Genomic DNA, 17,013 nt, shown 5'->3' with positions numbered 1-17,013 from the left:
ACCCTCAAAACTGCACGAGTTCCTTCTGTTATTAGTTCATGCTGAGTTGTGATGCCAGCACTTCAAGCCTTGTTAATCATTGGATCAACAAGTACTGAGCTAAGTGCTAGAGAGAGAAATGGAAAAAGGCACTTGGGCCCAGCCCTCAGCCTGGATCGCGGACAGTGATGTTGGTCCACACCGCACCTGCCCTCTCTGCCCTGCTACCTGCCCCAGGCTTGCCCTGAACTGTGAGCTCTAGAAATTCCGGGTCCGGTCGCAGCCACAGGGGAGTCAGGCGTGTCACGTGACCGCGCCAGGTAGACGGAGGTGGAGTCGCACGGCTGAGACGCCAGGCAGTCGCCTAGCAACAGCGGGACGCGGAGCGATGGAGACCAGCGGCAGGGAGCTCCAAGCCGCGGAGTATTTGGAAAAGCATAGGATCAAGGAGCTGGTTAGCTACCTCACCAGCGCCCTCCTTTTCTTTCGGCCGGGTAAGGGCCCCCATGCCCCGGTACAGCCATCCCTCCATGTGGGGTTCGCTTCCCTCACGAAACCCCCTCTTACTCGCTTTCCACTGCCTCCCAGCCACGTGAGCCCTTCTGCTGTTGATTAACTCTGCGGCCTTCAATAAAACAGTCCTTCAGGCTGGAGTACAATGGCGTGGTCTCATTTCACTGCAACTTCCACCTCCCGGGTTCAAGCGATTCTCCTGCCTCAGCCTCCTGAGTAGCTGAGATTACAGGCGCCCGCCACCACGCCCGGCTATTTTTTGTATTTTTAGTAGTGACAGGGTTTCATATGTTGGTCAGGCTGGTCTCGAACTCCTGACCTCAGGTGATCTGCACGCCTCGGCGCCTCAAAGTGCTGGGATTGTAGGCGTGAGCCACCGCGCGCGGCCAATGTTTTTAATCTGGCAACTAAACAATTGATAGGGTAGGATGGAAGATGTTCTAGCGGGGATCGCTTTTCCTGACATTTTTTTACACATCTGAACCCCCTACAAAATTTGAATCGTTTTGTAATTTGGGAGTTGTGTGTCATTTAAAAGTCATATTAAGGTGAAAATGGTTTTATGTCCTCCCCAGGGTGCAGAATTGTAATTTGCCGACCTCCATATGGAGCGTCCAACATGCCAAAATTTTCCATTTGCTTCTGTATAAGGAAATGGAAATACCAAACTTTCCAACTTTGCCAAAAAACACCCAACCAATATCGTGTATAGGAGATAAAGTTCTTGCTAGTTGTTTTAAAGTATTAAAACAAATATTTAAAAAAAAAAAAAAAAAAAGGCCAGGCACTGGCGCCACTGCACTCCAGCCTGGGCGACAGAGCGAGATTCTATCTCAAAAATTAAAAATAAAAAAATAGACCAGGAGAAGTGGCTCAGGCCTGTAATCCCAGCACTTTGGGAGGCCGAAGCGGGAGGATCACTTGAGGTCAGGAGTTTGAGACCAGCCTGGCCAACATGGTGAAACCTCGTCTCTACTAAAAACACAAAAAATTAGCCGGGTGTGGTAGTGCATGCCTGTAATCCCAGCTACTCATGAAGCTCCTTGAGGGGGGTGACTCACACCTGTAATCCCAACACTCTGGGAGGCTGTGGTGGGCAGATCGCTTGACTTCAGGAGTTCATAGACCAGCCTGAGCAACATAGCAAAACCCCATCTCTATCAAAAATACAAAAAATTAGCTGCATGTGGTGGTATGTGCCTATAATCCCAGCTACTCAAGAGGCTGATGTGGGAGGATCACGTGAACCTGGGAGGTGGAGGTTGCATTGAGCCGAGATTGTTACTCAAGCCAGGTGACAGAGTAAAACACCATCTCAAAAAAAATTTTTTTTAATAAAGACAAATGTTAATTTTCTTCATCGTAACAAGGGATATATTATGTTACATTCATTATATAAAATATTTGTCAACACTTATTTTTAAATTTCATTTTTATTGAAGTGGATGTATGGGGTTTAAAAATTGAAAAGTACTCCAAAGCTTAGAATAACAACAGCATTCCTGTTGCTATCCCCAGCTTCTGCACAGAATAATTTCAACTCTTCTAGCAATATTCTTTGCCATTTATCTTGAGATTTCTAAATAACAGGCCTATAATGCTGCGGCTTAATGTTTTTCCCTCTAGGTTAGATACTAGCTTTATGCTGTGGAAGATGAAAATGCGCCTGTCTTAAACACACACCTCGTATACCTGTTCCCACTCACACCCATCTTCCAGATAAATTTAGATCACAATTTTGATATCCTCAGTATTCAGAATTTTTAATATTATTAGGCAAGTATCTATAATCCTTATACTATGCTGATTATATTTCCTTTGTTGTTTTCCCTGGTTAATAATATATTTACATTTTTGGCTTAAATTTGTCTGATCATCACTAATTCATCCGCACCCTCTTTTGCCACAGTACAGCTCTCCTCTCATTACATTTGCATTCATTGGGTAATTACCCCCACCACCACCACCCAACCCCCATACTCCCAGCTCTATGTCTTCCTGCTCCAGTCTGGACTGATAGCTACACGGCGGTTATTCACGGCTTCCCCTCACTCTGATCCTAAGATGACTCCTCGCCTATCTAGTGTTCGGAGCCTGTTTTATGGCACAGCCAGCAATCCCTCATTCTTGCTTTACCGCTTTCTTCTTGTGGAGCGTATCCTTTAGTGGCTTCCTGAGAGAGCATGCTTTGAGGGGTAAAGATTTTGGGAACACACATATATAAAAATGTGAGTTCCTACATTCAAAACTTTAATAGAGTGGAGGCTGTGCACACTTCCCAACACTTTGAGAGGCCAAGGCGGGTGGATCACTTGAGGTCAGGAGTTCAAGACCAGCCTGGACAACATGGTGAAACCACGTCTCTACTAAAAATACAAAAATTAGCCAGGCGTGGTGGCATGTGCCTGTAGTCCCAGCTACTCGGGAGATTGTGGCAGGAGAATCACTTGAACCTGGGAAGTGGAGGTTACAGTGAGCCGAGATTTCACTGTGGCACTCCAGCCTGGGCAACAGAGTGAGACTCTGTCTCATAAAATAAAATAAGAGTGGATACAATTTTAAGTTGGAACATATTGCCCTCAGAATTTTTAAGGCATTGCTCCATTGTCTTCTAATTTCTCAGGTTGCTCTGAAGAATTCTGATATGTCATCAGATTCTTGATCTGGGTATGAGGCAAGTTTATTCTTTCTGGAAACTTTTTAGGATTGTCTTTTTATCTTATCCCTGGTGTCCTAAATATTTATATGCCTTAGAATGGTTTTGTTGTTCTTGCTGTTAATGTATTGTGCTCTAGGTACTTTATGGTCTTACTAAATTTGGAGATATTTTTCTTTCAGGTCTAGGAAGTATTTTTCTTATTTTCCTTACCTATATCTTTCTGGAATTATTATTGGATATTGGACATCTTGGCTTGATTCCCTAATTTTCTTTACATCTTGATATGTTGTATAATTTTTATCAGAAGAATGCAATTTATGAATCTGCAGATTCTCTTGAGAATTTACCAAATTGTTATTTTGATGCTCCTCACTGACTTATACTTAAATTTCCTGTCTTCATTAGTGGTTCTTTATGGGTAAGATGACTGTATGAGTTATCATCCAAACCAGGGATATTTTGAGTGAAAATAGGTACTATTAATAATTATGCCAGGACAACATGGTAAACTAGGACTGTCCCAGGCCAACTGGAACCTTCGATTATCCTGAATATGGCTATCTTAAACATGATATGAACAACAAAAACAATTTAAAAAGACAGGCTGGGGATGGTGGCTCACGCCTATAATCCCAGCACTTTGGGAGGCCAAGGCAGGTAGATCACTTGAGATGAGGAGTTCGAGACCAGCCTGGCCAACATGGTGAAAAACTATCTCTACTAAAAATACAAAATTATTCAGATGTGGTAGCACATTGAAATGCTGTCTCTACTAAAAATACAAAATTAGGTGTAGGGGTGCATGCTTGTAATCAGTTATTCGGGAGGCTGAGGCAAGAGAATTGCTTGAACCCAGAGGCAGAGGTTGCAGTGAGCTGAGATTGCACCACTGCACTTCCAGCCTGGGTGACAGAATGAGACTCTGCCTCAAGAAAAAAAAAAAATTGAAAAGACAAAAGCACCATGGCAGCCAATGGGTCAACTGAATGAAAACTTAATTTTTCTGAGTCACAACATGAGCCCACTTACCTGATCTGCATGAACTTCCTGATAGTCTCTGAGAATCTCAAACAGTTATAATACACACAAACAGAGGCCTCCATTTGGCCATCTCGGTCGCAACACAGAATCACACTCAAAGCAGCACAGTCATTCCAGCAATCAAGAGTAATTTGAAAGGAATCAAAAAGACTTTAACTCATAATCCACAGTAAAACTGCTCAAAAGTCCTTCCTCCTTGTTCCCAGCTGTATTCTCCACAGCAGCTGCAGAGCCTATCAGGTTCCAAATCCATGACACTCAGCCCATCCAACTCTTCTGTCTCCTCCCTATCTTGCACATTTTTCTCAGCTCTTTATTGTCAACCAATTTAGCATCTTGAAGATTCTTTTTTTCCTCCAGCACAAAAAGCCTTGCACCCATCTGGCAAAACCAGAATTTTCCGGTAGAAGGCATTATGGGGGGGAAAGAACCTAAGCAGATAAAGACAAAATTCTCTTTAGTGGAAGGGAAGTCTCAGAATACTCATACATTAATTATATACCTATCACATAAATAGTGTAGCTGTTTTTTAAAATTGAGACATGGGTATCCCCTTTTTTTTTTTTTTTTTTTTTAAGACGGAGTTTTGCCCTGTCGCCCAGGCTGGGGTACAGTGGCACATCTTGGCTCACTGCAATCTCCGCCTCCGGGGTTCAAGTGATTCTCATGCCTCAGCCTCCAGAGTAGCTGGGATTACAGGTGCAAACCACCATGCCCAGCTAATTTTTGTATTTTTAGTAGAGACGGGGTTTTGCCATGTTTTCCAAGCTGGTCTTGAACTCCTGACCTCAAGTGATCCTCTCTCCTTGACCTCCCAAAGTGCTTGGATTACAGGTGTAAATCACTGCATCTGGCTGGGTACCATCTTTAATAATGAGAATTCCGGCTAGGCGCGGTGGCTCACACCTGTAATCGCAGCACTTTGGGAGGCCGAGGCGGGCGGATCATGAGGTCAGGAGATCAAGGCCATCCTGGCTAACACGGTGAAACTCCATCTCTTAAAAATACAAAAAAATGAGCCAAGCGTGGTGGCGGGCACCTGTAGTCCGAGCTATTCAGGAGGCTGAGGCAGAAGAATGGTGTGAACCCGGGAAGCGGAGCTTGCAGTGAGCTGAGATCATGCTACTGCACTCCAGCCTGGGTGACAGAGCGAGAATCCATCTCAATAATAATAATAATAATAATAATGAGAATTCCTTAAAATATCTTTATAAACACCAAAGTTGGGGAGAGGAAACCATAGGTACGGAAACACTGAGCCAGAATAAGAAGGTAATGAAGCTAAAGAAGGGGTGGGCTGGCATGCAGAGTATGTATGCAGTGCTGTTGAAGTTTCCTGCCTGAGTCCTCCTAATGGCAGAGGAGAAAGAACTTGTCCATTCAGTGTCTAGGACCTTAGCCTGATGTGGCATAAGAAGTTTCTTTGAAGTCATTTGTTTTGTCCTAAAAATTCATGAGATCTGTTCTTCTGTAGATGTACCTATTTCTTAATATAAATGTTTTATATTACTCACCAAGGTATGATTGATACTTAGAAAGATGCACTAGCTTTATCCTGTGTCTTTGTGAAGCCCCTGGTATTTTTTTTTTTTTTTTCGAGACGGAGTTTTGCTTTTGCTGCCCAAGCTGGAGTGCAATGGCGTGATCTCGGCTCACCGCAACCTCTACCTCCCAGGTTCAAGCAATTCTCCTGCCTCAGCCTCCCTAGTAGCTGAAATGACAGGCATGTGCCATCACGCCTGGCTAATTTTTGTATTTTTAGTAGAGACGGGGTTTCTCCATGTTGGTCAGGCTGGTCTCGAACTCCCGACCTCAGGTGATCCTCCCGCCTCGGCCTCCCAAAGTGCTGGGATTACAGGCATGGACCACCGTGCCCAGCTGAAGCCCCTGGTATTATGACATGTGTCCCAATTTGAAAACCTTGGAATTATGGAGGAGTTGCAGAAAATAAGACTAGACAGTTTAATTGGGCAATTACTATTGAGGAAACAGGTACGCAGTCCCCCATTCTCAATTCCAAAATTCTGAAAGCTCTGAAAACCAACAGTTTCATAAGTCACTTAACAGCAAGACCTGACCTGACCTGAAATAATTTGGTAGGAAAAACTTGCCTCAGCTAGGGTATATTGGGAAATGTAATTGCTGGCTGTTACAAAAATTAGCTGGGCATGGTGGCAGATGCCTTTAATCCCAGCTACTTGGGAGGCTGAGGCAGGAGAATCACTTGAACCTGGGAGGCAAAGGTTGCAGTAAGCCAAGATTGCACCACTGCACTCCAGCCTGGGTGACAAAGTGAGACTTCATCTCAAAAAAATATATATATGTATGCATATATGTATTTATGTATATGATATGGTTTGGCTGTATCCCTGCCCACATCTCTTCTTGAATTCCCACACATTGTGCGAGGGACCCGGTGGGAGATAATTGAATCACAGGGCTGAGTCTTTCCCATGCTGTTCTTGTGATAGTTAATAAGTCTCGAGATCTGATGGCCACTTTTTTTTTTTTTTTTTTTTTTTGAGACGGAGTTTTGCTCTTGCTGCCCAGGCTGGAGTGCAATGGCATGATCTTGGCTCACTGCAACCCCCACCTCCTGGGTTCAAGCAATTCTCCTGCCTCAGCCTCCTGAGTAGCTGGGATTACAGGCATGCACCACCACGCCTGGCTAATTTTTTGTATTTTTTTTTTTTTAGTAGAGATAGGGTTTCACCTTGTTGGCCAGGCTGGTCTTGAACTCCTGACCTCAAGTGATCCACCCTCCTTGGCCTCCCAAAGTGCTGAAGTTACAGGTGTGAGCCACTGCACCTGACCTGATCTGATGGTTTTAAAAATGGGAGTTTCCGGCCGGGCGCAGTGGCTCACGCCTGTAATCCCAGCACTTTGGGAGGCTGAGGCGGGCAGATCACGAGGTCAGGAGATTGAGAGCATCCTGGCTAACACAGTGAAATCTCTCTCCTAAAAATATACAAAAAATTAGCCAGGCATGGTGGCGGGCGCCTGTAATCCCACCTACTCGGGAGGCGGAGGCAGGAGAATGGCGTGAACCTGGGAGGTGGAGCTTGCAGTGAGCCAAGATTGCGCCACTGCACTCCAGTCTGGGCGACAGAGTGAGACTCCGTCACAAAAAAAAAAAAAAAAAAAAGGGAGTTTCCCTGCACAAGGCCTCTCTTTGCTTGCTGCCATCCATGTAAGACGTGACTTGCTCCTCTGTGCCTTCTGCCATGACTGTGAGGCCTCCCCAGCCATGTGGAACTGTAAGTCCATTAAACCCTTTTTCCTATATAAATTACTCAGTCTCAGGTATGTCTTTATCAGCAGCACGAAAACATACTAATAGAGTACATATATTTGTTTATATGTACTGTGTATATGTGTATATATATATATACACTGTATATATATGTGTGTACATATGCGTGTGTGTGTGTGTATATATGGTTGCTGGCTATGCTGCCATTTCCCAGTGACAATTCTATGCTGTCTAAGGAGGGAATATGAATTTTTAGGGGATGGCTTTAATAAAATTAGACAATTATATTAATAGTAACCCAAATGAGAGAGATTGCTGTGGGAGTAGTAGAGTAAAATGAATTTGAAAGCTATTGAGAAAAAACTCAGTAGAGACCATCACAACTGACTAGATTTCACCACTGAAGATGCTTCCCATATTTTAGTAGAGTGTGGTAAAGTCTGCAAGCTTTAGAAGCACATTGCCTGGATTCATACTGGCTGTGTGGCCTTGAGCAAGTGACTGTTTAGAGGAGTAAATGAAATGATCCATAGAAAATGCTTCACACAGTATCAGGCATATAGTAAGGGCTCAGTTAGCTATTATGATTAAGATGTTGAACCTGAACGTTGTATCCCTTGAAGAATTGTTTTTTATATCAGCTGACATTTATGTAACATAGGTGTTCAGTAACATTTGGCTCTTTCATGTTTTAAAAAGGTTCTGTCTTTATTGTATATATGTTGTGATCATTTTCAAAACATTTTTAAAAGCAGGTAGAGTATAAATTGTAGTCTCCAAACATAAACATTGTAACATCCCATGCAGCCTAAAGGATATACAATAAGCCTGGTTTGGATTTTCATCAAAGTGGGTACACCAAGTTCCATTAGCATTATTTACTTATTCAAGCCTTAAAATGAAATGTAGTGAGTTGAAATTCAAACTTGGCCTTTTTCCAGTTTCTGAATTTGATATATGGTCCAAGAAGAAGAAACAGAAGACTTCATACAAAATGTGCCTGCCTTTAGTAGCCTATTAATTGCTAGGGCCAAATGGTACAAGTAAGGCACAATATTAGATTTAAAAGTCTACTTCTGGTTTCAACACATAAATTCCCAGGGATGAAAAAGATGGAGTGGAAACCTATAAATTAAAAGATTTAGAAACATAATCTGAGTGAAGAGACAACCTATGCAATGGGAGAATATATTTGCAAACTATATGTCTGATAAGGGGTTAATATCCAAAACATGTAAGAACTCAATGTTAAAAAAAAAAAATTTTAACGGGCAAAGGACATAAATAGACATTTTTCCATAGAAGATATAGAAATGCCCAACAGGTATATGAAAAAATGCTCAGTATCACTAATCAGGGGAATGCAAATTAAAACCACAATGAGATATCACCTCACACCTGGTAGAAAGGCTATTATCAAAAAACGAAAGATAGTTGAGCACAATGGCACATGTCTGTAGTCCCAGCTACTCAGGAGGCCGAGTCAGGGGGATCACTTGGGTCCAGGAGTTCAAGACCAGCCTGAGCAACATAATGAGACCCCCATCTCTAAAACACTAACGAAAGATGAAAGATTTCAAGTATTGGCAAGGATGTGGAGAAAAGGGAACCCTAGTACACTACTGGTGGGATTGTGAATTAGTACAACCATTATGGAAAACAATATGGCGGTTTCTCAAAAAGTTAAACAGAACTTATCCGCATTCCCACCACTGGGTATATATCCACAGGAAATGAAATCAGTATGTTGAAGAAATACCTGCACTTGTATTCATCGCAGCACTATTCACAATAGCCACTATATAGAATCAGCCTAAGTGTCCATGGATGAATGGATAAATAAAATGTGATATATAAACAATGAAATACTATTCAGTCTTACAAAAAAGATGGACATCCTGTTATTTGCAACAACATGGATGAGCCTAGAAAACATTAAGTGAAGTAAATCAGGCACAGAAGAATACCTCATGGTCTTAACTATATGTGGAATCTGAAAAAGTCAAACTCATAAAAAGTAAAATGATGCTCAAGAGCTGGAGGGTGGGGGGATTGGGGAGATGTTGGCCAAAGGATACAAAATTTCAGACAGAAGAGGAATAAGTTCAAGAGATCTACTGTATATCATGGTGACTACAGTTAATAATATATTTTATATTTGAAAATTGCTGAGAGAGTAGATTGTTAAGTGTTCTCACCATGAAAAAATACATGTTAGGGGACTTCAGAAAGTTCATGGAAAAATGGAATTAAAAGATTAAAAATTATTTCTCAACATAAGCTCTATCAAATTCAAGATACTTTTGTAAACAACGATACCAGCCATTTAGTCCATCCCTAAAGAACTCTTGAGGGCCCTGGGAATTTAACCATGTCAATGCAGTCTTTTTTATATCATTAAAGAAAAATGGGTGCCCTTTAAAGATTTTTTTAAGATCAGGAAACAAAAAAGTCAAAAGCTAAATCAGGACTGGAAGATGGATGCTAATGATTTCCCATTGAAATTCTTGTAAAATTGCCCTGTTCCATGAGAGGAATGAGCAGGAGCATTGTGTTGGTAGAGAAAGACTTTCTGGTGAAATTTTCCTGGGCTTTTTTTAACTAAAGCTTTGGCTAACTTTCTCAAAACATTCTCATAATAAGCAGATGCTATCACTCTTTGGGACTCCAAAAATTCAACAAGCAAAATGGCTTGAGCATCCCAAAAAAGTGTTGCCATGACCTTTACTCTTGACTGGTCGACTTGTGCTTTGACTGGACCATGTCACCTCTTGGTAGCCATTACTTTGATTGGGTTTGTCTCTAGGATGACACTGTAGAACTACATTTCATCTCCTGTTAACAATTCTTTGAAGAATTGCTTCAGGATTTTGATCCCACGTTTAAAATTTTCCACTGAAAGCTGTGCCTTTTTGTCTGCAGCTGATCTGGTGCAATGGTTTTGGCACTGAATTGAGTGGAAAGTTTGCTTAACCTTTTCAGTCAGAATTGTGTAAAATGAACCAACTGAGATGGTTTGGGCTATTGTTTATGCTGTTAATTGTCAGTCCTCTTCAATTAGGGCACAAACAAGATTAACTTTGTTCCTCACAGATTGATGTGGATAGGGCTATAGTGAAATTGGCCACAAATTTTAACAGTTGAAGTTGGTGATGGGTTCATTTTACTTTTCTGTCTACTTTTATAAACATGAAATTCTCAGTAATGATGTAACTTAAATTTTTTTTTTTTTTTTTTGAGACGGAGTCTTGCTCCGTTGCCCAGGCTGGAGTGCAGTGGCGCAATCTCAGCTCACTGCAAGCTCCGCCTCCCGGGTTCACACCATTCTCCTGCCTCAGCCTTCCGAGTAGCGGGGACTACAGGCGCCCGCCACCACGCCTGGCTAAGTTTTTGTGTTTTCAATAGAGATGGGGTTTCACTGTGGTAGCCAGGATGGTCTCGATCTCCCAACCTCATGATCCACCCGCCTCGGCGTCCCAAAGTGCTGGGATTACAGGCGTGAGCCACCGTGCCCAGCCGTAACTTAAATTTTTTAAAGAAAATATGAGTTGGCCAAGCATGGTGGCTCATGCCTATAAATCCCAGCATTTTGGGAGGCCAAGGTGGGAGGACTGCTTGAGCCCAGGAGCTCGAGACTGGTCTGGGCAACATAGCAAGATCCTGTCTCTAACTTAAAAAAAAAAAAAGTAAGAGTAAAGCTTAAGATTGAAATGATAAAATCGTCAAGCAGCAGGAGTGGTATATACCATCCAAACTGCTCTATCACTACTCTTTTTGGCTTTTCATCATGATTGTTCTGCATTATTTCTGAAGTGAGTTGATCGTGATTTTTTATTTTTAAAATTGCTTAAACTACAGAATATTTATCCAAATTGCTTTGTTAGAAATGAGTACATATGCTTCCTAGAGGACCATATTTATCAGTCTTTGTTTTTATTTTATATATATATATTTATATATATGTGTGTGTGTGTGTGTGTATATATATATATATATATATATATATATATTTTTTTTTTTTTTTTTTTTTTTTTTGAGACAGAGTCTTGCTCTGTTGCCCAGGCTGGAGTGCAGTGGCGTGTTCTCGGCTCACTGCAACCTCCGCCTCCCAGGTTCAAGCGATTCTCCTGCCTCAGCCTCCGGAGTAGCTGGGATTACAGGCATGCACCACCACGCCCGGCTAGCTTTGTATTTTTACTAGAGATGGGATTTCTCCATGTTGGTCAGGCTGGTCTCGAACTCCCAACCTCAGGTGATCCGCCCTCCTCAGCCTCCCAAAGTGCTGAGATTACAGGCGTGAGCCACCATGCCTGGCCTATTATTTATATCTTATCAATTATTCCCTGTATTATGCTGTTCCCTCTATCTTTTTGGTTTTCAACCCTGTCTGCAACTTATAGTCACTTGGGGAGTTTTTCTAAAAAATGCCCAGGTCCAGTCACTATAGTTTTCTATTCAATCATCTGAGATAGGGCATTTGTATATGTAATCATTTAAGCGTTCAATGTCCTACCTTCTTGCTGGACTGTGTCATGAAAAGTAAGGCCTGTGTCCCCAGTGCCTAGTACAGTGCCTTTGCTATAGCTGTTTAATAATTGTTAAATGACTACTTCTATTTGTAACATATTTTAATTTCGTATCAGAAAGAGCTGGAACTATTCTTTTGCAGAAAAACCAAGAGAATATTTAATATCTCTATTGGAACGACTGAGAATTGCAAAAGTAACAGGCGTAGCATTTCCTTTCTTTATGGATAACTCTAACATTGTGGCTATGTTTGAGATGATGGACTCCTCAGGCAGAGGCACCATATCATTTGTGCAGTATAAAGAAGGTCAGTACATTCTACAGATTGAAGTAATAGTTTGTGGTCATTCCACAATTTTTTCTAGCAGAAAATACTTCTCACTTTGTAAAATTCTCACTCATTTCTTCTCATTATTTTACAGCCCTAAAAACCCTGGGTCTGTGCACTGAAGATGAAGATTTACAAGATGATGGACATATAATAACTTTGGATAAATTCAAGGAGGAAGTGTAAGTTTATTTTTAAGTGACAAATATTTTAATAAGGTGGCATGATTTTGAAGCACAATTAATACCTTTAAAATAGGTTCCTATCTTTTGAAAGAAATATTTTGTTCCCTTGAAACTTTCAGCTGACTGGAAAGTGAGGACAGGGAAGGCTGATGGTAAAGTCCCTAAGCTCGGGAATAGGAGGGAAAATGCTGGGGTTAGAGAGGAAGTTCCAGAGGCAGCTCCATTCTTTTTTTTTTTTTTTTCCTGAGATGGAGTCTTGCTTTGTTGCCCAGGCTGGAGTGCAGTGGCAATATCTCGGCTCACTGCAACCTCCACCTTCTGGGTTCAAGCGATTCTCCTGCCTCAGCTTCCCAGTAGCTGGGTTTACAGATGTGCATCACCACACCCAGCTAATTTTTTGTATTTTTAGTAGAGTCAGGGTTTCATCATGTTGGCCAGGCTGGTCTCAAACTCCTGATCTCAAGTGATCCACTGCCTCAGCCTCCCATAGTGCTGGGATTACAGGTATGTAATGGGCTGTGCCCAGCCAGCTCCATTCGAAATAGGAAGCCCCAGCAATTCTCAAAGGATGAGGTGAAGAAGCACCAATATGCTAGGACAACTAACAGAAACATTTTGAGCTCAACACACTAGCTGGAAACTCTCTATAAAATACATACTAATAGAATTTATCTCAAAATATTTCCTCAAAATTATCACAAAGTAAATGTTTATCAGTAGCATAGGCTGCATGTTAGTCTGATAATTTTAGATTTTGAGATATTACAGGATTAAAAGTACTAACCCACTGCTAAGTCAGAGAAAAACCATTGGAATAAAATTTAATAGCTGTAGAAAGTTTCCAGGGAATCTAGCTCAATTTTTTAAGAAGTTTTACTCTGAGATTTTATTAGTCAAGAAACTATTATTGAATACAGCCCAAGGTCAAGGAAAAGTTACAAGAAAAAAAAAACTTTTGAGATTTTTGTCTCATCAGTTACATAAATAATAAAAATGTTTAATTACATTCCCTACAACATGGGAATGTTTGAGTCAGAGTGCCATGGCCTGAAATGTTTCATCCAGAAAGAAAGGGTTGCCCACTGTCACACAGAATGAAACTAGGAAGCATTTAAAATAGGAGGACATTTGTGAGAAATGAAGAACAATCCTACCTTATTCACCATCACAATGTGTTTTGTTTTTTTCTTTAGAGACAGGGTCTTGTTCGCTTGCCCAGGTTGCTGTGCAGTGTCACAATCACAGCGCACTGTAGTCTTGACCTCCTGGGCTCGAGCTAGCCTCCCACCTCAGCCTCTCAAGTAGCTACAACTACAGGCATGCATCAGGGTCTTGACATGTTGGCCAGGATGGTTTCACACTCCTGCCTCAAGCGATCCTCCTACCTCAGCCTCCCAAAGTGCTGGGATTACAGGCATGAGACACTATGCCCTGCCAGTTTTCTTACGGAAATATAGTGAATTCCCAAACTAGATACAGGTGCCTCAATTACAAATATGCATTCAAAGGGAGTTTTAAAAAAATTTATTGGCTATGTTTGATTATCCACAACAGAATTTCCTTTAATTAGCACAGGAAATTGAAAGTTGGTTATAATTTAATATCTCTGCTCTTGTCTTCAACAGACATACTCAGCATTTATACTTGTAAATAGAATGAGTTTTCATTGTTTCGTTTTCTGTTTTTGTTTCCTTAGGAACAAGAGGATGAAGGAAATATGGTCAGCATTTTGATAACACCATAAATCCAAGATAATAAGTAATTCTATAAAGTTTTCCAGTTTCATTAATTCAGAATTTCATCATATAACTTGAAATCCAATTGGCTTCCTCTTTCTTAGAAACAAAAACCAAAACCTTTTTCTGAAAGACATTATTTTCCAGTATTAGGCCAATTTGTCCTCAAATTAAGTAAAATCTCAACATCTTGTTGAGCCAGTTTGTAAATTCCAACTTCATTTAATGCTGCTGTGGCAGGAAGCTGCCCTGAAGCTGACTGCAGTACATCTTTCAGGAGTAGTGCAGAACCGACGTTCAAATTCAAAACAATACAGGCTTCTTTTATACTGTTTAGGGAAAACAAAGGAGAGAAATGAGATCTCCATTATCTGCATCAATTATATTATAATTTTGAGAATCCTAAACAGCTTCTCTGCACTGCTGGTCCACATGTTCTCTATAAAAATATTTATGGATTTATTATTTGGTTCTTTTAACATGGTAAGACTACACAGGTGCAGAGGTGCTATTTCTTTAGATTACTATAAGGTAATAGGATCCCTATTTCAATATGTATCCATTATTTCCCTAAATACAATACTTAATATTAACACTATATTAAATATAGCTATAACTTTAGGTAGATTAGAATATGGGAAAAGACAAAAATAAGGGATAAAATGAAAGCAGCAGAAAGAACATTAAAATAAATTTTAAAAACAGTCCTATGAAACATGTAAACATAAGCTTTCATTTTATAAGTTTAAAAGGAATGCTTTATAACCTCACAAAACACAAACATAATTTAAATTTTACTTTTTTTTTTTTGAGACATGGTCTTGCTATGTCACCTAGGCTGGAGTACAACTGCACGATCATAGCTCACTACAGCCTCGGCCTCTGCCTCTCAAGTAGCTAGGACTACAGGTCCACACCTCCACACCTGGCTTTTTTTGTTTGTTTGTTCATTTTAATACTTTTTGTAGAGATGGAGTCTTGCTATGTTGCCCAGGCTGGTCTCAAACACCTGGCCTCAAGCAATTCTCCCACCTCTGCCTCCCAAAGTACTGGGATTACAGATGTGGGCTACTATGCCTGGCCTATAAATTTTAGATCAACAAATTCTGAAACTATAATTATATTTAGAACCAAAATTAATGTCAAATGTTTAAGGAAACAAATTTCTGTCAGGCCTGGCCTAGTAGGTATTAAACATATTTGTAATTTTTTTTTTTTTTTTTTTTGAGACAGAGTCTTGGCTCACTGCAATCTCCACCTCCTGGGTTCACATCATTCTCCTGCCTCAGCCTCCCAAGTAGGTGGGGCTACAGGTGCCCGCCACCATGCCTGGCTAATTTTTTTTTTTTTTGTATTTTTAGTAGAGATGGGGTATCACCATGTTAGCCAGGATGGTCTTGGTCTCCTGACCTTGTGATCTGCCTACCTCGGCCTCCCAAAGTGTTGGGATTACAGGCGTGAGCCACCACGCCTGGCCCTGTAATTTCTTATATTTAGTGAATAGGGCACAACTGTACTTGTTTTCATTTTCTACTTATTTCTCCAGTAACTAAGCAACTAGAAGCATTAAACCAAATACTAGAAAACAAAACCCAACATATAATTTATATCTAGTTCTGAAACTTTTTGAGGTCATGGGTCACATCTATCATTTTGGTTTCCCCATTGTGCTGTAAGCATACAGTAGATAGACAACGTTTTAAAATTTCAACTGATCTTATCCCACCCAAACATCTCCAGAATCCTAAAGTTAAAAGGAGTTAGCCTCCTGTAACAATTTGATACATTAATATTAATTGTTAAATGTTGAGCTTACTGTTTAAAATAATTTTCTGGCCTCTTGCAATAGTGAGAAAACAAAGGGAAAAGATTCCGAGTCATATCAAACTGCAGCTGGGCTGCTCCTCCTTCATTGAAGTGATTAGCAAGAATTATCTGAAACAAAGAATAATTCATATAACAGTTGTCTTTATTATCACAGCCCAAAAACAGTCTATTCTTACTTACTTCTTGGTAGATGTATACATCCAGCTTCTCTACAAGCATTTGCCAGAAAATTTTAAATAAGGAGAAACAAAGCTGCTGCTCCAACTGAAGTAAATGGTCTCGTAACGTCAGCAGCAACGGGCAAGCCGAACTGGACAGGGACATCACTGCCTGCTCTGACTGAGACGGCAAAGACAACCATCTGGAAAAAACACATTTTTACCAAAAAATTTTCATCAGTTTGTATTTTTCAAGTTTTTAAATCATTTTAAATTTGAGGAAGTGTTCCGTCCTAGGGCATTTTGGGTAAGAAAAAATATACAGCCTAACATTAAAAGCTCTATCAGAAAATAAATGTACCTGTATTTATATTTTCATTCTCAAATACTCTTTAATATGGGGATATATCCAAAATATCCCCAAATTTTAATATGTGAATTACTGATATAAAGCAATTACAATTTAAAATGTCACTTAATTTTTGCATTTTATTTATGTAGTTTTTTTTTTTTTTTTGAGACAGAGTCTCGCTCTGTTGGCCAGGCTAGAGCCGCAGGGTACAAGCAATTCTTGTGTCTCACCCTCCCAAGTAGCTGGGATTACAGGTGCCCACCACCACGCCCAGCTAATCTTTGTAGTAGAGACAGGGTTTCACCATGTTGGCCAGGCTAGTTTCGAATTCCTGCCCTCAAGTGATCTGCCCGCCTTGGCCTCTCAAAGTGCTGGGATTACAGGTGTGAGCCACTGCACCCAGCCTGATTTTAGCATTTTAATTAAGACATCAGCTAATATTATGCTCTAATTTT

The 17,013-nt window shown here is 40.7% G+C and overlaps 2 protein-coding genes across 7 annotated transcripts in view; one reads left to right on the top strand and one right to left on the bottom strand.

The window, feature by feature from the left end:
• The first annotated feature begins 157 nt into the window (after window positions 1–157).
• On the top strand, window positions 158–16,680 carry EFCAB10 (EF-hand calcium binding domain 10). 3 transcript variants are annotated; one of them, XM_055283588.2, is made up of 5 exons: window positions 159–473; window positions 12,115–12,279; window positions 12,395–12,482; window positions 14,182–14,243; window positions 16,239–16,680. In XM_055283588.2, exons 1-4 carry the CDS (start codon window positions 368–370, stop codon window positions 14,216–14,218), a joined length of 396 nt encoding a protein of 131 aa, XP_055139563.1. In that variant the 5' UTR covers window positions 159–367; the 3' UTR covers window positions 14,219–14,243; window positions 16,239–16,680. The 3 variants fall into 3 exon arrangements, with proteins under 3 accessions (XP_055139562.1, XP_055139563.1, XP_055139564.1); XM_055283589.2 differs by having other exon boundaries at window positions 163–473; window positions 14,182–14,205; XM_055283587.2 differs by lacking the exon at window positions 14,182–14,243 and having other exon boundaries at window positions 158–473.
• The window catches only part of RINT1 (RAD50 interactor 1), a 35,916-nt gene continuing 32,896 nt past the window's right edge, over window positions 13,994–17,013 (bottom strand). For all 4 annotated transcript variants that reach the window (XM_055283581.2, XM_055283582.2, XM_055283583.2 and 1 more), the window contains 3 exons: window positions 16,229–16,409; window positions 16,038–16,156; window positions 13,994–14,550 (listed from right to left, as the gene is read on the bottom strand). In XM_055283581.2, the coding sequence (XP_055139556.1) occupies window positions 14,358–14,550; window positions 16,038–16,156; window positions 16,229–16,409 (493 nt within the window). In that variant the 3' untranslated portion in view covers window positions 13,994–14,357. The remainder of the gene's footprint in view (window positions 14,551–16,037; window positions 16,157–16,228; window positions 16,410–17,013) is intronic.

The sequence above is a fragment of the Symphalangus syndactylus genome, chromosome 6 (assembly GCF_028878055.3).
Source record: "Symphalangus syndactylus isolate Jambi chromosome 6, NHGRI_mSymSyn1-v2.1_pri, whole genome shotgun sequence".
Taxonomy (NCBI): Eukaryota; Metazoa; Chordata; class Mammalia; order Primates; family Hylobatidae; genus Symphalangus; species Symphalangus syndactylus.
This window is presented reverse-complemented; position numbering and strand designations above follow the sequence as displayed.